The sequence below is a fragment of the Dipodomys spectabilis genome, unplaced genomic scaffold (genome assembly GCF_019054845.1).
Source record: "Dipodomys spectabilis isolate Male_0828 unplaced genomic scaffold, ASM1905484v1 ptg000118l, whole genome shotgun sequence".
Taxonomy (NCBI): domain Eukaryota; kingdom Metazoa; phylum Chordata; class Mammalia; order Rodentia; family Heteromyidae; genus Dipodomys; species Dipodomys spectabilis.
In genome coordinates this window covers 629,633-652,820 of record NW_024870795.1, presented here as the reverse complement: position 1 = coordinate 652,820, position 23,188 = coordinate 629,633, and the positions used below count along the sequence as shown (strand labels likewise).

General features: G+C 47.7%; 1 protein-coding gene across 3 annotated transcripts in view; it reads left to right on the top strand.

Moving 5' to 3' along the window:
• Positions 1-23,188, top strand: part of Capzb (capping actin protein of muscle Z-line subunit beta) — a 122,942-nt gene that overhangs the window by 59,047 nt on the left and 40,707 nt on the right. For all 3 annotated transcript variants that reach the window (XM_042688637.1, XM_042688636.1, XM_042688639.1), the window contains exon 2: positions 2,411-2,500. In XM_042688637.1, the coding sequence (XP_042544571.1) occupies positions 2,411-2,500 (90 nt within the window). The remainder of the gene's footprint in view (positions 1-2,410; positions 2,501-23,188) is intronic.

Genomic DNA, 23,188 nt, shown 5'->3' with positions numbered 1-23,188 from the left:
CCAGCCTGATCTGCTTCCATGTGTCACTCAGCATCTCCTGGCAGGGGTCGGGGCTGCCCTCCAAAAATCACTCCTGGCTAAGAAACACTAGTTCACAGTTTGTGACAAGTTTCAGTTGAATCATTTAGGGTTTCATTCTTGCCCAGGCAAGGGAACACTTAGCCGTTGTGAAGTGTGAACAGTTGATTCAAACTCCCAACACAGTAGGAGAGATCAGATCAGGGTTGGGGAGACTGAGAAGGATATTGTAAAGCGTATTTAAAACTATTTTCGAAATATGTAAGACCTGTATGTATATTTATACATCATTCTCCAACCAGTAAACACAAGCTATCTTGTGTTACATATCCTTCATTCATTCTTTGCATTTTTTTTTTTTTTTTTTTTTTTTTGGGTCATGGGACTTGAACTCAGGGCCTGGGTGCTATCCCTGAGCTTTTTTGCTCAAAGCTAGTACTCTAACACTCTGAGCCACAGCACTTCAGTTTTTCTGGTGGTTTATTGGATATAAATGTCTCATGGATTTTCCTGCTCTGGTTGGCTTTTGAACCTTTTTCCTCAGAGCTCAGCCTATTGAGTAGCTAGAGTTACAGGTGTGAACCACCAGCCAGCCTGCATGCACTCTTATCTGTAGAGCTGCTCCTATCCAGTGGAGTAAGTAAAGGAGGGGAAACTTACCTAGGGTCACCAGTTGAATGAATGACAGACCTAGGAATTGAAGATGCATCTCTAGTCAAGTCAGTTTATCTGTGCTCTGCCCTAGGCATGGTGTTAAAATTCCTATTGATGCCAGCCAGCCAAACCCCTGTTACCATGGCCTTGGCTGACACATGTTGGTGTCGACCCGTGAGGCCCAGTTAGGAACGGGGAGCTGCGGAGTGTTTGTTTAAGCAAAACAAGTGGTAGGGTTTCGACGTTGGTGTTTTCAGTTTGGTTTTTATTTCTTTGCAGAGTAGCCAGTTTGTTATGTGTCCTAGGACAAACGGTCACTGATAACTGCCATGAGCAAGGCAGGAGCTTTTTTTTTTTTTTTTGGTCGGTTGTGGGGCTTGAACTCTGGGCCTGAGCATTGTCCCTCAGCTCTTCAGCTCAAGACAAGCGTTCTACCACTTGAGCCACAGTGCCACTTTCGGTTTTCTGGTGGTTTATTGGAGATAGGAATCTCACGGTCTTTCCTGCCCAGGCTGGCTTTGAACTGCGATCCTCAGATCTCAGCCTCCTAAGTAGCTAGGATTACAGGATGAGCCACCAGCGCCCGACCTTTTTTTTTTGTTTTAAACAGCCTTCTACATGTGACAAGCCAATATCTGGAAATTAAATTGACTCTGGTTAGAAACATGTTCTGTCTTTGTGGATATAAAGTGGGTCTGTGCCCCACTGCTTACTTGTGGTTAACAGGCCTGGATGTAAGTGGTAATATTTAAAGGTGGTATCTCATTATGTCCAAATGTAGGGTTTTGAGGATTACCTTGTATATTTTATGAGAGACTCATTAGCTTGTTGGTTTAGAGCTCTCAAACAGTCCTGAAATTAGTTGGGACAGACTGGTTCCAAACACAAATCAGGTGGCCCTGTTAAGGGCTCCACCTTCCTCACTGGTTGAACTTTACGAGTGTGACAGAGGTCACTGCCATTTTTCCTGTTCCATTTCCCCACCTTCTCTGAGCTTCTTAGCTGTAGTCTACTGCCTTCCTCCCAGTTCACTTCACTTTACCATCTTGCCCCCAGTCTCTCCCTCCCTCCCCCTTCCTTGCTTTCATTATTTTCTGTATATTTGTGGTGACTGGGACATAGTGACCTTAGTAAATAGTTATAATCTAAGTATTAAGTGAGGAAGGTCTGCTGAAGCACACTGTGCATAACTTTCAAAAAACACGCAATAGGCAAAAACTATTTCCTAGCACCCCACGGCAGCAGTCAGCTGCCCTGTTGCTAGCTGGAGCGAGCTCAGGTCTTGTTTGCACAGGGCCTCAGAAAACTTCCCAGCCTGTTTGAATGAATGGTGCACTTTTATCCCTATCATAGAACATTCTATCTTTGCCTGGTTTATCTGTGGCATGAAGCTCATCAAACCCTTGCCTGGCAAACCTGCTACAGGAGCCTGCTTACCATAGAACCACCTGGGAAGCTGGCACATCAGCTGTCAAGTCTTCTGAGCACATAGCAAGAAGACTTGTGCCCTGCTCCACTTCCTTTGGGATCTAGTACAGAGGCTTCTCTGGAAGGAGGGCAGGCAGCCTGCATAGCATCTGTCCTGACTATGGGCTGAACCACATACAGATTTGGTGGAGGCCCATGGTGGTTCTCTTTGGGTTTTAGAATATGCCCCAAGCAACCAGAAAGATGCTTTTAAGAAAGAATTCTTACTATGGGCAGAAGTGACTTAAGCACTCTTTTTCTTCCTCCACAGAGTGATCAGCAGCTGGATTGTGCCTTGGACCTAATGAGGCGCCTGCCTCCACAGCAAATCGAGAAAAACCTCAGTGACCTGATTGACCTGGTACGTTCCTTCTTCATATGGTTTCATTTGAGACCATTACTTATAATCACTTCTTTTTGTGCAGCTCTTCCCATGCAGAATTCAAAACACAGGAAACCTCTCTGTAGCCAGAATCCTGGATCAGGCAGAGAGTTTCCTCCTCATAAAGAAGATAAGTTTCATATGGAGGCCTTTCCCTGAGACTATCTGTGATGATAAAGTCCAACACAGGCATTACAAAGTTGATTAGAATTTCCCCCAGTCCTCAAGTTGATTATAACTACCCCTGTCCACCCCAGCTACCTTGTCTTCAGTTTCTAGAAACTTGCACCCTTAGGCTGGAAAGGTGGCTCAGTGGTAGAGTGCTTGGCCTTGCATGCATGAGGCCCTGGGTTCCATTCCTCAGCACCACATAAGCAGAAAAAGCCGGAAGTGGCACTGTGGCTCAAGTGGTAGAGTGCTAGCCTTGAGCTGAAGAGCTGAGGGACAGCGCCCAGACCCAAAGTTCAGGCCCCACGACCGACCCCCCCAAAAAAAGAAACTTGCACCCTTATGTATGGCAAGTTCAAGGCCATACCTCCAACAGGCACTCAATAAAATAGCTGCACCGGGCTCTTACATAGTTTTGTTGTTTTGGTTTGTTTTTTTTGCCAGATGGGGGCTTGAACACTGTTTAAGCACTGTTCCTGAGCTGCTTTTGCTCAAGGCTAGCACTATACTACTTGAGCACAGTGCCACTTCTGGCTTTTTCTGTTTATGTGGTACTCAGGAATTGAACCTAGTACTTTATGCATACTAGGCAAGCACTCTACCACTGTGCCACATTCCCAGCCATACACATTTTTGTTGTTGTTGTTTTTGTTTTTTGGTTGGTCGTGGGGCCTGAACTCTAGGCCTGGGCACTGTCCCTCCGCTCTTCAGCTCAAGGCTAGCATTCTACCACTCAAGCCACTCTGGCCTTTTCTGCTTATGTGGTGCTGAGGATTGAACTGAGGGCCTCATGCGTGCGCGGCAAGCACTCTACCATTAAGCCACCTTCCCAGCCCCCAGCCATATAGTTTTAAATAGTATTATTTCTCTCAAAATGAGGCAGCATATTAACTGGCTCCCAAATATTACTTGAAAATGCTAAAAATATTCAAAAACATCTGTAAAACCACAGGAAAAAATTGAAAAGAAAAAAAAACTGCAAACTCAGATCCCAAGAGACCAACTGTCTTACTTAGATCATTTAGCAGGTCTGGAAGCCACAGCCTCTGTTTTTCCCGTTGTGTCCAGTGTGTGTTTTAAGTGTGGTTATCAGCTGCCAAACATGGCTAGTCAGTGATGTTTGTTAAAGTAGGAGTCTGAAATCTCATTCATCTGTTATAGTGATTTATTTAATCCCATTGAATGGATTTGAGATGGTTTTACCAGGAAAACAAAACAGGAGACTAGTGTCATCCACAAGTAAAACTCTTCCAATGGAACCATTTGAATATTTATAGGCACACCAGCTCCCAGCCAGCCACAAGGCAGGAGTAGGTGTGTAAGAGAGAGAATCAAGCCTGTAGGAGTTATAAACCTGCCATATGTTACCTGTAGTCACTCAGGAAGTGGGGAGAGGTTTCGTGAGGTCAGTGGTCCTGCTGAGAAAGCCAGCTCTGTGTAGGTGTCTGGTTTTAGAAGTGAAGAAAAAGGGAGGTATAAAAAATGAAAGGCTGGTCAGATGCCAGTGGCTCATGCCTACAATTCTAACTACTCAGGAGCCTGAGATCTGAGAAGTGTGGTGTGCTGCCCACCTGAGCAGGAAAGTCCAGTTAATCACCAGAAACGGGGAAGTGGAGCTGTGGCTCAATAAGCAAAAAGAGCTCAGGGACAGCGCCTAGTCTTGAGTTGAAGCCCCACCACCAACACCTCTTCCCTCCCGGCCCCCCCCCCCTGAAAAAAAAAGAAAACAGCAATGAAGGGCTGTGCTAGACAGTCTCAGCAGAGTGTGGGAGGCTGGAGGATTATAATAGGGTAGAGAAATACTTGGAGTTTGATGTGAAACATCCTGACTGGGTCTGGTTTTTGTATAGAATCTTGCCTCAGGTGAGATGTGAGGTGGAAAGAGGCCAGCAGTTGAGGGACCCGGTGTGGTGTGAGGGTTGAATGTCATCTGCAGGGAATTGGTTGCCTTTTGTTCAGGGCCTTCATTCTTCCTCAGTCCTCCAGGGCAGCACCACAGAAGTGTTATCTGGTAGTACCCTGCCTTGTTCTCATTCAGGGATTTGTGAGTGATCCCATGAGGGTAAGATGGGCCAGTGTTAGAATGTGTGGTCAGGCCCCTTGTTTCCCACAGCTGCAGCAGCTTTCAAATTTCCTTTCAAACTCAACAAGAAAGTGCATTTGGCTGAGTTGCAACTTAGTTTGCCAATTCAGTTATTATTGTATTTGAGAAACAAACCTAACATAAAATTAAGAAAGGATGAACACATTTCTATTGACCTGTTGGTGTTTAATAGGCTGCTTTGTTCTTATGGAAGCGGAAGCATTTATTACAACTCTGTTATTTCCTCCAGGAACCCCTATCTCTCCATCTTTCAGAGCTGTATGTGTAGCTGCTTTTATAAAAACCTGCAAATGCCTGTTTTCCTTGGGCTAAATGGGAGTCACAGCATCAATAGGGAATGAGGGAGAAGTTTGAGATATCATACTAACCATATCAGCCACACCTCTCCCTCTCCCTCTCCCTCTCTCTCCCTCTCCCTCTCTCTCTGTCCCTCTCCCTCTCCCTCTCTCTCCCCCCCCCCCTCCCCTTCTCCTTCATGGCTGCCATTAGTTGAACCGTAAATAGTGTTTGTTCACCACCTTCCATGATGATGTTGTGCCTTTCTACAAATCCAAAAGCAACAGAGCCGGCAGATTGTGAACTGAGGCTTCTGGAGCCATAGGCCAGATGAATGTGATCTCTGTTTAAGTAGGTTATCAGTGATGGAAAGCTGTTTTGCATGCTCACTGTGTGCCTGGGAATGAGCTGCCCTTCTATTTGTGTTAACTATTATTCCACCTTTAAGGGCCTTTGTAGCCAGGCCACCTTTTTAGATCATTGAGACTGTAGGAAGGAGCCAGGGAGGTGGTATGGCTATGGAGCATCAGGAGTCCTGGCTGTACTACCTGGCAGCACAGCTTGCTGGACACCCATGGGTGGGGTCCCCAACAAGACATTGAATTGGTGCATCTTTGTGGTGTGCCAGGTTTACTTGTTGGAAGGGCAAGTGTCTAATAATTCATTAGTAATCTAAAATATTAGAACATGGGTATGGTTTGGAAAATAAATAAATTGTCAGCCTTAAAAACAGCTTTTTTATTTTTTGCTAGTCCTAAGGCCTGAACTCAGGGCCTGGGCACTGTCTTTAAGCTGCTTTTGCTCAAGGCTAGCATTCTACCACTAGAGCCATACCGCCACTTCTGGCTTTTTCTGTTCATGTGGTACTGAGGAATCGAACCCAGGACTTCATGCATTCTAGGCAAGCACTCTATCACTATGCCACATTCCCAGACCCAAAAACAGTTTTTAAATTTACATAATTTTAAAACTACACAATAGAGATTCCCTTCTGAGAGCTGGCTTTTTGAGATTAGCGATCCACTCTGTAGCTCATAGAGTGGTGTAAACGGTGCCAGTGCCCTCTTACTGGGTCTGAATGGAAGCCAGCCTGAGGCTATCTTACAGGAAGTCTCTCTCACAAGAATGGATTGGGAATTTGGGATTTTTTGGGTTTCCCCCGTGCCCCCCCCCCCCCCCCCCCGCCCCAATCCTGGGGCTTAAACTCTAGGCCTGGGTGCTTCTTTGGCCCAAGGCTAGCACTCTACTGCTTGAGCCTCAGCACCACTTCTGACTTTCTGAGTAGCTTATTGGAGATAAGAGTCTCATGGACTTTGTTGCCCGGGCTGGCTTCAAGCCAGTGTCCTCAGATCTCAGCCTCCTGAGTAACTAGGACTATAGGCATGAGACACCGGTGCCTGGCTTTTATTTATTTATTTATTTATTTATTTTTTTTTGTCGGTCGTAGGGCTTGAACTCTGGGCCTGGGCGCTGTCCCTGTACTCTTTAGCTCAAGGCGAGTGCTCTGCCACTTGAGCCACAGTGCCATTTCTGGTTTTCTGAGTTGTTTGTTGGAGATAAGAGTCTCACAGAGTTTCCTGCCCAGGCTGGCTTTGAACCAAGATCCTCAGATCTCAGCCTCCTGAGTAGCTAAGATTACAGGTGTAAGCCACCAACGCCCGGCTCAGTTTATTTTTTAGTTGAAGTGTAGGATCAAAATGGAAATGGAGCTAGGCATTATGATTTACATGTATAACTCTAGTTACTTGTGAAACAGATTAGGAGGATAGTGATTCAAGGCTAGCCCAAGAAAAAAGTTCACAAGATCCCCATCTTAACCCCAGTATGTACCTGTCATCCTGGCTATATGCGTGAAGCTAAATAGGATTGTGGTCCAGATGAGACTATGCAAAATTACGAGACATTATTCAAAACATATCTAAAGTCAGGCACTGGTGGCTCATGCCTGTAATCCTAACTACTGAAGAAGCTGAGATCTGAGGATCATGGTTCAAAACCAGCCTGGGCAGGAAAATCCCTGACACTTTTACCTCCAGTTAACCATCAGAAAACCGGAAGTGGTGCTGTGGCTCAAGTGGTAGAGCGCTGGCCTTGAGCTGAAGAGCTGAGGGACAGCGCTTAGGGGCTGAGTTCAAGCCCCATGACCAAAACAAAACAAAAAAACTAAAATACATAGGACTAGGGGCCTGGCTCAAGTGGTAGACCACCTGTCTAGCAAGCAGAAGGCTCTGAGGTCAAACTCCCCCATTACCAAAAAAGAAAAGAAAACAAGTATGACCATGTGCTAGTGGCTCTAGTACATAATCCTAACTGCTCAGGAGGCTGAGACCTGAGGATCGAGGTTTAAATCAGGAAAGTTCAGAAAACCAGTAGACCTGTGGCTTAAAGTGGAAGAGTGCTCGTCTTGAGTGAAAGAGCTCAGGGACAGTGCCCAGGCCCTGAGTTCAATCTCTACAATCGAACCACCACTACCCCCCCACCCTCTCCCCACCCCACCCCATCCCCGCCAAAAAGAAAAAGAAGTATGACCTCTCGACAAATTAGGATCTAGTGGATCATGCCTCATTAAAACTGTATTTTTCAGTCTTTCAAAAGCACCCTACCTTTTTTTTCTCCCCCCTTTTCTGTTACTAAGGTTTGCACTCAGAGCCTTGTGTTTGCTGAGCTGATCTTTTGTCACAGGTTTCTGCTTGGGCTGCCACAAGCCCACCTGTCCTAGGGTTTGAACTTAGAGCCTGCTTTTGTTCACTGAGCTTTTTTTGTTCAAGTCTAGTGCTCTACCACTTGAGCCACAGCTCCTCTTCTGGCTTTTTTGGGTAGTTTATTGGAGGTAAGAGTCTCAACAACTTTCCTGCCCAAGCTGGCTTCACACTGTGATCCTCAGATCTCACTATCCTGTATAGCTACGATTATAGGCGTAAGCCTAAGCCATCACACCTGGCCAAAAGCCAGTTTGTGAACTGGTACTTCGGATTGAACTCAGGACTAAATATTCTCGAGTCTTTTTCACTCACGTTTGGTACTCTACCACTTGAGCCATGCCTCTTGTCAGTGTTTTTCCTGCTTAATTGGAGATGGAGTTTCTTCAGCTCCTGAGTAGCTAGGACTATATGCCTGAGCCAGCAACTCGTTAATGGCTGCCTCCTTTGGGGTCCTTGCTATGTGCAGTACATGCGTAATGGGCAGCTAGGCTAGCCTTCCAGCAGGTCTTGTGATCAATCCTTAAAGTGATTTTAAATGTTTTTTTTTTTTTTTTTTCTTTCCTTGTTGCTGCTTTCTTCTGTTCAGGAATGGTAGTTCTTTTCTCCTTTTTAACTGAATTTGCAGAATTATGTTGTAACAGTTGAGCTGGGCTGTGTTGTGGCTCCGAAGCTTAAATGACAGTTTAGTGTCTGTAATTTCAGAGAATCCATGGCACTCCTCTGCATCTGTCTAAAGCCCTGTCTCTGGCCTGTGTTTTATAATTCAGGCAGGTTGGGTGTTTTCAGAGCCTGTCACAGTTAGCCCTCAAATGCTCACCTGCCTGAATTCACTGCTTTAGCAGTGAAGAGAGGAGACTCGTTTGAAAGAAAGCCTCTGGTTTTAAGACTGACAAGAATGTTCGGATCTGCCAGCATTTCCCCTGAGGGGAATGGTTTCACTTAGAAGTTAGAGCCAGGGCACTGTTGGGGAGTTTATTCAGTCCACCAGTGGTCCGATTACAGAGTAGTATTAAAGAGAAATGTGGTGTGTCCTGGGCAGCTGGGCCAAGGCAGCTGACTTACCGTGCCAGATCAGCTTTCTGTTTTCTTTCCAGCAGGAGCTTTTGCTCTCTCTTGGGATTATGGTGCACGCTCTGATTGGTGGGAAATGACCATCCCTTGCAGATGGCCAGAACATCATTTTATTGCATATTAATCTCATTGTGCTAGAACGAAGCCATCTGAAATCAGTTGTTAAGCTATTTTAAAAATAGCCACATGTGCATGTAGGCCAAAAACCATGTGATGTGAAGATGCTCACTTGGCTTCCACAACGTTGACCTTCAGTGTCCTTACTTGCACACTGGCCATTCCATTTGAAACTTCCCAGCGTGGGTATATTGTGAGCCCTAAGCTGAGGAAGGAGTTTCTTTCTACAGACTGGCACCCAGCAGGCCATCCATCCTTTCCTTTTCAAAAATAGCCCTGAATCTATTTAATGAGGCAAGGAATTCTGCTTGCAAGCATCGGTCACTTCATTTTTTGAATTATGTCCTTTCCTCCTTTCCTGTGATCACCCAAAGGCTCAGTTCTTGGGTGTCCCCAGAGTTTTCCCAAGCTCAGGAAAGCCCTCAACGCTGGGAGAACTACCTGCCCACCTAGTTAGGCCTGGGTGGAGGTGCAGAAGCATCCTGATGGATTACCAGTGCCTTGATGACCTGGTTGGTTTTCATCTCAGCATTTTCTTCTTTTGAGCAGCCAAAGTGGCCCTCCAGAAATGGAAAGGGCCAGCTGGGCACAGGGCTTTGCACTGTCAGCCTCAGCAATGTCGGTACTTTGAACATCTCATGCCAGGTGCCTGAGTGGCCTGCAGGGAGGGATGGGGCAGCTCAGAGGGATAGAGTACACAGGTACCCTGGCACAGTCCAGTCTCAGCCACTGAGTGAGTGGAGGCTCGTGGTGGACGAGCCTAAGAACCTGCTGGCCATGAGGAAGCCCGTGCAGCCAGCTCACTCACTCTTGTTTGTGATCAGTGGGTGGAATTAAGGCTGATCCTGTCATTAATAGCTTATTCCTTGTATTAGCAAAATAGCAAAGCACTGTTATTCAATGTTTAGTCTCTTAATAGTTAAACCAATAAAATCTGGAAATTATTTCTCCTGTGTCAGCTGTGTGGAGTGAAACAGAAAATTTAGGGGTTACTATCCCCTGCCCTTGGAAATCTTGGGGGCCAGGAGCTATGTTCTGGAATGATTAGACTTCCTTGTTAGTTCTTCCTTATTGTCATTTAAAGTCTGCTACCAGCATTTTCACTCTTGTATTTCAAAGACATACTTAAGATATTTTTCTTTTCTGAAGAGGTCTCAGAGTAAGTAGGGGAGTGCACAAGAAGTTGATGGGTGAGCCAGCAGTGGCCCACACCTGTGAGTTCAGGTGCCATGTGCCAGCCATTTATTTGCCTGGGAAGCAGTGCAGCCTTTACTCCTGAATCTCCATTCTCAGAGAAGAGGCACAGGTTTTCAGCTTGATCTCTGAAAGCATGGTTTGGTTGACTTTTCTCAGACCACTGGTCATTTCCTAGTGAATAAGCTGTGAAGAAGGGTCTTTGAAGGAGGAGTTTTCAGAGCTGCAGAATTGAGTAATTCCAGCTTGCTCTGGAGTCCTGCCAAGCAAGGAGGGGGCTGCTGGACCCTATTCTCTGATAGCCTAGGGATACTCCCTGGAGTCTTATTTTTGTCGGTCATGGGCCTTGAACTCTGGGCTTGGGCGCTGTCCCTGCACTCTTCAGCTCAAGGGGAGCACTCTACCGCTTGAGCCACAGTGCCACTTCCGATTTTCTGGTGGTTTATTGGAGATGAGTCTCACAGAGTTTCCTGCCTGGGCTGGCTTTGAACCTCGATCCTCACATCTCATCCTTCTGAGTAGCTAGGATTACAGGCATGAGCCACCGGCGTCTGGCTCCCTGGGGTTTTATGTCTGGCTTCCACCCTCCCGTGCTCCCTCTCCCAGGAAGTTTGCTCCGCGAGGTCTGTGGGGATGGAGCACGGAATGGAGTCATTGGTGATGGCCACCAGCCCTTGCAGTCTGGTTACACTGATGTTTCTGAGCATATTCTAAGCTTTCCTGCAGGCGACACTGTGCTGCAGTCCCCCTTTCTGGGGTGGGGAAGCATTCCAGCCAAAGGCCTCCAGCAGTATTTAATGAACTCCATCCTTGGAAAGTTGTGGTGAGCCTTTGCATGCCAGCGTCCGGCTTTCTGAATGACTGCAGCTGTTGTGAATCAGGCTGGAAAGCCGGAGAAGAGACCACGGGCTTTAGGTACTGAGCTGGCCTTCGTCCCCTGCCAGCACTGCTTTCCTAAGGATGGTGGCCCGTCCTGACCCCAACCTGTTGTCAGGGCGAAGACCCTGCCACCTTGTGGTGCAGCCTCAGGTTTTTGTCCAGGGTGCTAGCTTGTTACTTGTACAGACCAAGAAGAAATGGTGAGATTTGCCTAGAAAGAAGTGGAGCTTCTTGAGGTACCCTCACCTTCCTGTTCCCCATATATCTGGCTGGAACTCTTTGCAATTTGGTGAATCCTGTGGTATGTAGCAGGAAAGTCCCTTATTTGATCCCCTTGAGGAAGAAGTAAGGAGCTGGAGGTAAGGCCCAAGTGGTAGAGCACCAGCTGAACAAGCAAGCTGAGTGGGAAGTGCCAGATCCTGGTACTGGCAAAAGAAAAGGAATAAGAGAGATAAACTAACTCCTGCAAGGTCAGCCTGGACAGTAAAAACTGATAACCTGCAGCCCTCTAGCCCCAGGGGTCAGAACTCTCCATAGGTAGGTATTTTGAAAGTTCACCATCTCCCATCATCTTTAAATCAACCCCAGCACATTTCTATGAGTTTTCAGACATTACAAGGTACAAAATAGGAATTATATTTGGTCTCAATGTTTTGGTCTCAGTTTTAGATTTAACTGTGCCCTCTTTCATTGGCCGTAAAATATTTTTCAGTGAATGACATGGAAAAATAAATAATTAGCTAGACATGCTTGTGTAAGCTGTAACCTCAGCTCTACAGGATGCTGAGGTAGGAGGATCATACATTTATAGCCACTCTGGGCTTATAGGAAGAGACCCTGTTCCCCCCAAAAAACAAAACAAGACAATAACAAGAATAGGTGCCTCTGGCTATTGTTTAATTATAATCCTACCTACTCTGGAGACTGAGTTCTGAGGATCAAGGTTTGAAGGCAGCCCAGGCAGGAAAGTCTGTGAGTCCTTTACAAAACTCCAGTTAACCACCAAAAGTGGAAGGTGAAGATGTGACTGAAGTATAGAATGCCAGCTTTCAGTAAAAAAGCTAAGGGACAGTGCCCAGGTCCTGATTCAAGCCCCAGGACCAACGCATAATAAAAAAAAAAGAAGAGCACTAACTTCAAGAAAGGCGTATGTTTGGGGCTGGGAAGGTGGTTCAGTGGTAGAGCGCTTGCCTTGCATGCTCGAGGCCCTGGGTTCGATTCCTCAGCACCACATAAGCAAAAAGAAAAAAGCCGGAAGTGGCGCTGTGGATCAGGTGGTAGAGTGCTAGCCTTGAGCTGAAGAGCTGAGGGACAGCGCCCAGGCCCAGAGTTCAGGCCCCATGACTGGACGACCCCCCCCCCCCCAAAAAAAAAAAAAAAAAAAGAGGCGTATGTTAGAAGTACTTACTTGGAGCCCGGCACCGGTGGCTCAGGCCTGTAATCCTAGCTACTCAGGAGGCTGAGATCTGAGGATCACAGTTCAAAGCCAGCCTGGGCAGGAAAGTCCGTGAGACTCTTTATCTCCAATAAACCACTGGAAAACTGGAAGTGGCGCTGTGGCTCAGGCTGTAGAGCACTTGCCTTGAGCTGAAGAGCTGAGGGATAGTGCCCAAGCCCAGAGTTCAAGCCCCATGGCCGACCAAAAAAAAAAAAGAAGTACTTACTTATGGCCTTATTATGAATAAACTTCATTGCCTTGTTTAATCTTCCCAGCCGTTCTGTGACCTTGGGGGTGTGTCCGGTAGCTTCCCACTGTGGGGACCACAGGGAGGGGGTGGGGCAGGCCTGCAGTGACTCCTGACTCAGTCTTCCTGCCTACTGTCAGGGAAGATTGAGGCTGACCAGACTGTCCTGATGGGGTTCCTTGCGGCTTCAAGACCTTGGGCAGATCACAGCACCTCCTTCAGTTTCCTTCATCTGCAGAATGAGGGCAAGGAAATGGAATACATGGAACATGGGAAGATTGAGTGCTAAGAGGTGCACAGCAGGCAGGTGGTTCATGAATGCCAAGTGATGTCTGTATTTCCTTTACTGACTCACTCACCACTGGGTGCCACCAGCCTGAAAGCAGTGCCCTGCTGCCCAAGCAGCCTTCTGGGCTGTTTTCACCCTGACAGTGCCCCAGCCTTGGCTACACAGTGAGACATAGCCCTGCACACAGTGTGGACAAGGACTGAGTTTATTTCAGCCGGGGCAGGTTAGGGCTCCCATAAGGCTGCTGCTGTCAGATGGCCTGGAAGCAGTCTGACACGCTTTCCCTGAAGTTGTCCAAGGGGAGGAGCTTTTGAGTAGGAAACTGCCCTCCATCTCAAAGCCTCTACTTCGAGGAGCTTGGAGGCTTTCCAGAAAGGTCAGGGTTAATCTGACAACATGCATTCCTGTTCTGCCCTGGCTGGTGGGCTCCAAGTGGCCTGGGTCTTTCTAGTTGTCATCTGCTGCTGCTCCTCCTCCTGTTCCTCCTCCTCCTCCTGTTCTCCTTCTTCTTCCTCCTTCTTTTGTCTCAAACTCAGGGCCTGGGCACTGCTTAGCTACTTCTGCTAAAGGCTAGTTCTCTACCACTTGAGCTACAGCTCTAAGTCTGGCTCTTTTTTTTTTGTAGTTTATTGGAGAGATAAGAGTCACATGGACTTTCCTGCCTGGTCTGGCTTTGAACCATGATCCTCAGATCTCAGCCTCCTGAGCAGCTGGGATTATAGGCCACTGGTACCCAGCCCTCATATTCTGTTTTTTGGGTTTTTTTTTTTTTTGGGGGGGGGTCCGGTTGTGGGCCTGAACTCTGGGCCTAAGCTCTGTCCCTCAGCTCTTCAACTCAAGGCTAGCGCTCTCCCACTTGAGCCACAGCGCCACTTCTGGCTTTTTTTTTTTTTTTCTGCTTATGTGGTGCTGAGGAATTGAACCCAGGGCCTCATGCATGCAAGGCAAGCACTCTACCACTGAGCCACCTTCCCAGCCCCCTAGTATTCTTTTTTTTTTTTTTTTTTTTTTGGTCATGGGGCTTGAACTCTGGGCCTGGGAGCTGTCCTTGCGCTCTTCAGCTCAAGGCGAGCACTCTACCGCTTGAGCTATAGCGCCACTTCTGGTTTTCTGGTGGTTTCTTGGAGATAGGAGTCTCACGGTCTTTCCTGCCCAGGCTGGCTTTGAGCTGAGATCCTCAGATCTCAGCCTCCTGAGTAGCTAGGATTACAGGCGTGAGCCACCAGCGCCCGGCCCCCCTAGTATTCTTGATTGTATGGCAGGCATCTTCTCCTGCTTTGGTTCTGATCTTGGAACTGCTCCCTAGTAGTTCTACAGTTGCCTACAGTGGTAGGGTGAGGGTTGGATGCTCTGACAGGTAGGGGGGACACTCTGCTCAAGGACAAGACAGTTGTCATAGTAGCCTCACCAGGTCATTTGACCTCCTCTCCTTCATCTGCCAAGGCCCAATCTTCAGGATCCTCCTGTTGTCCACAGACTCCTAGCCTCTGCTTCCCAGCCTCCTGCAAGTTAACCCTTTCACTTTTCCTGATCCCCTGTACGTTTGCCCCTCACTTCCCAATCCCCCTTGACCTGACATTACTGATCCCATTCCTCACACTGCCAGTGAAATCTGGGTGCCCTGTCACCCCTTGAAAGCTCCCAAACCCCCTCTGAAGGTCTTTCTCAATCAGCAGTGATCCTCTTCCTATCCTTTTTTTTCTTCTTGGGATCTTTCCTTATGCAGAAAATGCCTGTAGGTGCCACTAGTGGAGAGCCAATGTGTTTACTTCTTGAAAACTGGTTATTTTATAATGCCCTCTTTTTATTAGCCAAAGTAGCAAGGGTTGACACATTCACAAATCAGGCTTCTGCCTGATTCATTCATTCATTGCCGGACCTGGGCTTGAACTCAAGACGTGGGCACTGTCCCTGAACTTTTTGCTCAAGGCTAGCACTCTTTATCATTTAAGCCACAGAGCCACTTCTGGCTTTTTCTGTTTATGTGGTACTGAGAAATTGAACCCGAGCCTTCATGCATATACTCTACCACTAAGCCACATTCCTAGCCCATACCACCTGATTCTTGACCAAGTGTTTCTAGGCTGCTGGTCTGGGCTTGGATGTGCACTTAGGAGCACTGTGTGGGAGATGGCTGGGTACCTTGGTTTCAAGAGGCCCAGTCAGCCTCAGCTTGCATCCTTACCTCATCTTACCTCCAAACTTTACTTTCTTCATGGCTGAGCTGAGTGTGAAGAATTGTATAAAGCCAGTAGCAGGACCTAGCTGTCTGCATGGTTCAGAGGTCACACAAAGTGTTCATTGCTCTCATGGTTTCTGTTAGATCACTGTGGTATGCCAGGCACTATTTGAGGCCCTTCCTTGTTTAGCTTATCAAACTGCACCCCATGAGCATAGTCTTCTTTTACAGGTAGGAAGCAGAGATTTTATAGAAGGCCTCAGCCTCACAGCCATTGCTGAGTTGTGGAGTCGGGATCAGCCCCAGCCTTGAGTGACTCTACATCCTCCTGCCACACTGTCTGTGCCATAGCTAGAGACTGCATTGTTTACGGAGAGCTTCAGAAGGGTATGGGTAGCACACGCCTATGATCCCAGCACTCGGGAAGTGGAGGCCAGTCTGGGCTACGTCGTGAGGGCATCTAAAAAACCCAAAACAAACAAAGGAAGAGAAAAGGATGAGGGTAAAGAGCAGTTCTTCCTTGTGTGTTCCCAGCCACCTTCTTTGGGATCCCTGGCCTTAGGCTGGTTGGAGGTTTGCCCCTTTGAAAATCTGTTGTTGCCTTCTGGGGCCTGTTGAGCTCATAATTAAGGTTCATTAGAGAGCCTGTCAATCATCACACACACACACACACACACACACACATACACACGAGAGCCTGTCAGTCATCACACACACACATTAGCCTGTCAGTTATAATACACACACACATATCCTGCCTGCAAGATGCCTTGTGACAGGCAGGGGCTGGCGGTCCCAGGCCCCCTAAAATCAGTCTCACAGTGGCAGCTGACCACATTCTGGGTGCTCTGTGTGCAGAGGAGGTGTGAAAGGTAGCTCCAGATGCTGGGCTCTGGCAGGCCCTTTGGCTGTGATGTAATTGAAACTTTTATACTAGGCCCAGAATCGGATGAAGGCTGTAAGTATTTGACAGCAGACTGCTCTGAGGATAGGTCCCGAGCCAAATGCAGAAGAGGTTTAATTACTGTTAATATCCTTCTCCCCTCTCTCTGCAATGTATTGGGACACTTAATTACTATTGACTGGAAGCTAAAATAACACTCCTGGTTCAGGACAGTACCCTTCAGGAGATTTGCCTGGGGCTGGAAGTGATTACTCTCATCCAAATAGACGTTTTCCTCATGCTCACTGTGTGTGGAATCTAAGTTGGAGAGAGATGTAGACACTTAAACCCTCCTCACCCACATGTCTACACCTGTCTCACTGAGCTTCCTATTTTCCATATACAGAGCAGCCCCGTCTCTATGTTGAGTCACTCAAGGGGTTGGCTCAAAACGCTTCCTTCTAATGTGCTATAACATTGTGTTCTTAGAACCAAGGAAGGGCTCTGGCTCCTAAGCCCAGTGGGAGGTGGAGGTGCTCATCCGTGTCCCCAGAGCCTAACACTAACACTCTGCCTTGTCATGCCAACTTGAGGTGGGTGAATATGGTGATGGAGCAATATGCCACCATCCCACACTGGGCTATGGAGGAGAGGACTTTGCTCCATTCCATACCTGCCAGGCTGTGTCATGGCAGGCCATGGGGCCTCCAGGAGCTGAGCAGTGTAACTCGGGCATCCGCCTGGCAGGTGGCAGTATGTAAGACAGCTAGGTGGGCATGAGTTAGGTCAAGTCCAGGTGCACTTAACGTCAGGCAGCCCTGGGTAGGCTCCCTCTCCTCTGCCCTGGGTCCAGTGGAAGAATTGTGAACTTCCCTGATGCTCACAGAGGGCAGTGGTGAGTATGAGCATTACTAGGTGCAGACCCAGGCCAACTACTGTCAGGAAGAGGAGGGTGGCAGCCGTGAGCTTGCTGTATGGTTTTTGTTTTTTGGTTGGTTTTGTTTGTTTTTGTTTTTTGGGTTTTTTTTTTTTTTTTTTTGGTTGGTCTGGGGCTTGAACTCTGGGCCTGGGTGCTGTCCCTAAGCTCTTTAGCTCAAGGCAAGCGCTATACCACTTTAGCCTCAGCACCACTTCGGGTTTTCTGGTAGTTAATTGGAGATAAAGAGTCTCACGGACTTTCTGCCCGGGCTGACTTTGAACCGCAATCCTCAGCTCTTAGCCTCCTGAGTAGTTAGGATTGTAGGCATGAGCCACTGGCACCCAGCTTGCTCTATGGGTTTTTGTGCCATAAGGTGAGCAGAGGAAGATGCCAGCAATGAGAGCCACTTGGCCCCGTGTCCTTTCCCATCCCTGTTCGGCTGGTCTGGTAAAAGGAGGTGTGTTCAGGCCAGTCAGAATGAACTGCCTTGCCCCTCTGGCCATCTTGGCTGGACCCTGGGGACATGCCTTTGAGCCAGGAGTGTGTCACAAAGCAGGATGTGCTTGACCCTCACAGTGCCCTCCACTTCAGCTCTCCCATCTCTGGGGTCCTGATGCTACAGGCCTTAACTGGGGCCTGGAATGTGGAAGAACTGCAGCTAGGGATCCAGGAGACAGGCACAAGGGCTCCCAGGTGCCACGGACTGCTGGGACCAGTGGTTCTTCATGTCAAGAGAGTACACTTATAGAGGGTCACCCATCACCCCCTACTGCGTGTGGGTCTGCTCAAGCCACTTGAGTGGCTTATTGAGCAGTCACTGCTTCTGCCATTTCCTAGATCAGTGGAGACAGGACAGCCTCTAGGTAGGCCTTTTTTCCCACAGAGCCCCCTGCACAGTTAGCTCTCCTCAGCCTGATACTCTGGTCCTTCTATGCCTCTGAATACCACATGTCACCAGGATCAAATCCGGAGAATGATCTGGTCCGGCTTAACCAATGCCAGCTGATGTCATCTGTGATCTGCCAGGGCCTAGGCCTTCCTGCCTCCCCCAGCGCCTCTGTGGGACAGCCACTGTTCCACTCAGCCTGATTTGCACCCTTTCTCCCTCTTGCTCTCTGTGTGTGTCTCTATCTCTGTCTCTGTGTGTGTCTTTCTTCCCTAGATTTTGGCAGAGAAGAATCTAGGCCTTCTCCTAACTGCAGGAAGGCACAAGGTATCTCCAAAAGTAGAGTTAAATGAGAGTGCACCCTGGATTGATTGCATTGCACTTTGTGACATCTGGAAGAGTGAGTGTGAAGAAGCACTGCTTCCAGCTAGGAGTCAGATGTGCAGAGTCCCCTGTGGGGGGCACAGAAGGGTGCTTATTTCCTCTGCCATTACAGATCATCTGTCTGTGCATAGGAACGCATGTGAATAAAAAGCACAGCACCTACATCTGGCTTGCTAGCTTTCCTTGAATTCTGTTTCTGCCTCAAAACACCAGAAGAGCTAGGCACCGGTGGGTTATGCCTAGCTACTCAAGAGGCTGAGATCTGAGGATCTCAGTTCAAAGCCAGTCTGGGCAGAAAAGTCCACAAGCCTTTATCTCTACTTAACCAGCAAAACCAGAAGTAGAGGTGTGGCTCAGGTGGTAGAGCACAAGTCATGAGTTTTGAAGAAGCCAAGCAAGAGTATGAGTCCTTGAGTTCAAGACCTGGTACTGGGACATGTATGTGTGTGTGTACGCATGTGTGCACGCACATACACACACACACACACACGCACGCACGCACGCACGCACACGGGCTTTTCTGCATGTGGTCTCTGGAATCACCAAGGCAGAGAATACTGCCTCTGCCCGGCACAGGCCAGCTGGTGCTCTCTTGCTCCTCCAGAGGGATCAATGGACTGCAGAAAGGGTGGCAAGGGCTAGCTAGGCCTGCACACATTATTTTTGGCCAGAATATCTCAGAGATTGAACTTGCTGACTACCCATTGGTGTCCACATTCTTTCCATTCCCAAGATTTGCTGATGCTCCCTGGGCTTTATAAATCTTTCCCCAATTTAAGGACCTCCTGGCTGTGTGCAGAACTCTTCTGCCTCTGGTCTCTGCCCTTCTGTGTTTATGTTTAAAATTCCATCTTTCCAAAATGTTCACTACTCAGCAAGTCTGTTTGCAAAGCGCTCATTTTTTGTTTGGAGCAAGTTTCATTGTTGTTTTTGTTTTTTTAAGTTTCTGGAATAATTTGTGAGTCTACTCTTAGTTCTTTGTTTTTTACATTTAATGTGGCCACACATTGGAAGAGAATCCTTGCTCTTTAGCATCTTGAAGAGCCATTAGATGAACAAAGAACCAGGGCATCATTTTGCCTCCACTGGGGAAAATGAGCAAGAAAGCCAAGTCCCCTGGGCATGGGCAGCTGTCCAGGAAGGTCAAAAGCCTCCTGGGAAGGAATGTGAAGACAGGTGAGGGTCAGACTGGGTCGGAGGCTGCAGGACTCGGTCCTTGAAGCCTGCATCTGGGAGCTGTGGTTCACCAGGAATGCACAAAGACCCTGTTCTTGGCCGTGCACTCAGAACTTGATTGTATTGGAAACCAGGGAACAGTATGTGGACAGCTTCTGTCCTTAAGGGACTGGTGAATGTTCCTTTCAGTTAGGTACTGCCTTCTGGTTAATGAGAAATGTGAGGCAAAAGAGAGAAATGCAGAAAGTTTCTACTTCCCCAAAGACCCAGAGGCAGCCTGTCCCTTCTGAGGGCTGCTCTTAGCCAGCCGCCTCACCCAGGCTGGCAGGCCCAGCCCAGGGTGAGGAGCACCATGGTTGCCCTGAGAACACATTTAATTTTAGAGACAGGTTAAAAATACTTGGGAGAGTGTGGCATGCTCATTTTGCTTCCCCTGGCATTTGAACTGGGCCAGGCATGCAGGCTGAGCAGCTCAGGGGAGCCTGATGTTATGGCTGGAAGTATTTGGGGCTGTCCTCTGGTAGAGCCCAGGGCTTCAAATGCCTCTGAGCCACTCCCTGAGACCCACACGTGCTGCTAGTGCTGTGTAGTGTTAGTGCCATGGCAGGGGCTCTGAACACTGATGAAGTTCAGGACCTTTCACTGGAAATGAGGTGAGGGAAGCAGACTGTAGACAGCTGGCCTGCGAGAGACAAAGAAGGGAGAGAGTCCGGATTCTGTATACGATGCAGGAACTTCCTAAGAGCCTTGGGCTCAAGCTGGGCTCTGGAGGAAGCTTGTGTGGTCATGAGCCATCTCTTTCTGCCCCACAGGGTGAGTAATTCACTGTGCTGTGCCCTACTGCGGGTTGTGGGGGAGAGCAGGGCCTGGCCTTGACTAGTTTATGCTTACAGACTGCCTAGCCCAGAAAGCTGTTTTTTAAATAATGTTCCAAACTCTTGATTAATTCTGATCCTGAGTGATGATAGAGATAATGAGTCAACTAAATCATGACTATCAAATGCTATAAGAAGCTAAGTGCTGCTGGCTCATACTTTTTTCCCAGCTACTAGGAAGCTAAGATCTGAGGATCACGGTTCAAAGCCAGCCTACACAGACAAGCACTCTAGATTAACCAAAAAATCAGAAGTGGAGGTGTATGTAGCTCAACACCTCTAGTAGAGCTACAGCCATGAATAAAAAAGCCTCGTGAGCTCCAGGCCCTGAATTCAAGCCCCACTACTGGCATGTGCACACAATGCTATAGGATTCCTGACCTAAAACCACCTTTATGATGACTTAGGCAAAGTGAAGCCATTTTCCAAGTGTCCTGTTCCCTCTATACCTCCTGGGATCCAGTGGGCTGCCCTGTCCAGTGACTGTGTCTTTGAGCTCCTTGAGGACTTACATGGAGCCACAGATTGTGAGTTTTATTGCAAAATGGGGAGACAGAGGAGCCCCAGAAGCTGGAAGACCTAGCCAATAAGGGGCTACATTAGCTGTGGTAGGAAGAATTACAGATTTATCTGTAATTCCGTTAATCTGTAAATGTCCTGTGGTCATTTCTATGGATGACTCAGTGAAATTGCAACCAAACCTGATCTGTCACCCTTTACCAGAAAGAATCCAGGGGCATTCTGTGGCTGGCCCAGCGTGTACTCAACTTGTTTTGAGCACCCTTTCATGCTAGTCTGGCCAGTCCACCCGGCCAGACACATGCAGTTTTACTGGAATACGGAAGGCTGTGTTGTTAAGAAGCTTGTGGTCCTGGGAAGCTAGGGAGAATGTATGATGCGAATAGCCAGGACTTTGGAGCTGGATTTGGTGTGCTGTCCTCTCCCTGAGCTGGTGATCCTCCAGACTATCCAGTCCCAGTCCCTGCATTGCACTGGCACAGGCTGGAAATCTCCCTCAGCCTGGAATCTGGGCAAATCCTCTTGGACTCCAGGATATCTCATGGGTTCTGGAATCCAGTATACCACCCGTATCACCCATTGCCTGGCTTTGTGATTGTTGTCCCACCTCTCCTTGCCCCTCAGGTTGGAGTAAGGAACAAAGTTCCTCTCTATCCCCCGCCTCCTCCTATATGGTGTTAGCTGGCTTCCCACTTCAGGTCTTCCAAGACATTCCTACTAGAGGTCCCTCATTTTAAATACACTTCCCTAGTAGTCCATTCGTGGTCCTAAACTTGCAGTTTAGATGTGAATGTTTAATATACATGGTTTATGAACCAGGCCTAACCCTCCACACACAACAATGAAATGTGGCCCGATTTTCCAGGACCTGTCAGGCTTCTCCTCTTGGGTGGATTTTAGGAGAAAAGTTAAGTTTACATTGACCTCATGGGCCAAAACATAGTCTTGCTAAATGCTTCCCTCTGCCACCATTTGGCTGATGCTTCTTTCATCTGGAATGCTTTGCCCTTGGGTTATTTGTCAGGCAAGAAGCTGGAGGCTGCCTTGGCTGGGCTGGGGATTTTGGCCTTGGGAGATGCTATAGGTTTCATTGTATTCTGGTGCCACCTCATGTCTGCCACATTAGCCAATCTTACTTACTCTACCTGTGACATATTTTCTTCATCCAGAAATAGTAACAACTTGGAAGAGCTAGGCCTGCCTCCTGCAGGGCTGTGCGATGTACAGGAGGCTGACCTGCTGTGCTTCCAGCCACGGAGGGTAGAGAGCTATGTGAAGGTGCCTTTGACTGGCTCATACCCGAGTTGTGCTTCCCTTGAAGATTTGAGGTGACTCAAGAGTTAAGCTAGCCAGGCACCAGTGAGTGGCACAGGAGGCTTAGGCCTAGAGGCTCATGATTTTTGCCTGCTTTGGCAAAAATGAAATCATTCTCTTAATTAACCAACAAAAAGCTGAGCTGGAGGCATGGCTCAAGTGGTGGAACACTAGCCATAAGCAAGAAAGTGCTAGAATTCAAGGCCTCACTGAGGTCAAAAAGAAGAAAAATACAAGCAACCAATAATAGTTTATTTTTTCTTCCAATACACTTTAGTATATTTAGTCTTCAGGGTTTTATATAGAAATCTCTGATGTTTGACCTTATTGCTGGTATGGTATTCTAAGAAAAGACTACATCTTAATAAGGTAGTTTTATCAAGTTATCTTTTTTTTTTTTTTGGGTCCGGTCGTGGGGCCTGAACTCTGGGCCTGGGCGCTGTCCCTCAGCTCTTCAGCTCAAGGCTAGCACTCTACCACTTGAGCCACAGCACCACTTCCGGCTTTTTTCTTTTTGCTTATGTGGTGCTGAGGAATCGAACCCAGGGCCTCATGCATGCAAGGCAAGCATGAGGCTCTACCACTGAGCCACCTTCCCAGCCCCTTATCAAGTTATCTTAAAAAGTAATCATGATAAATACAAGCATTTAAGCAATGCATCTGGCAATAAATAAGTTTTTTAATTTAATATTTTATTGTTATTAAGACGTTATATAGAGGGGTTACCATTTTATAAATCAGGTAATGAGTGCATTCCTTTTTGGGAGTGTTATCTTCTCTTCCTTTGCTTTCCCCCAATATGTCCCTCCCATCCCTGCCCACAAGTTGCATAGCTCATTTTCCAGATAGCAGCACAGTAATACTTTAATAAACAGACTTAGAAGGCAGGACTGAGAAGCCTAGTTGTCAATGCTTTTTGACTGTTAATTTGTTTTCTTATTATACTGGGGTTTGATTCCTGGATCTCCATTTGCTAGGCAAGTGCTCTACCACTTGAGTCACACCCCCAGTTCCTGATGTCAGGTCCTTGACCACCACACTTGCCTT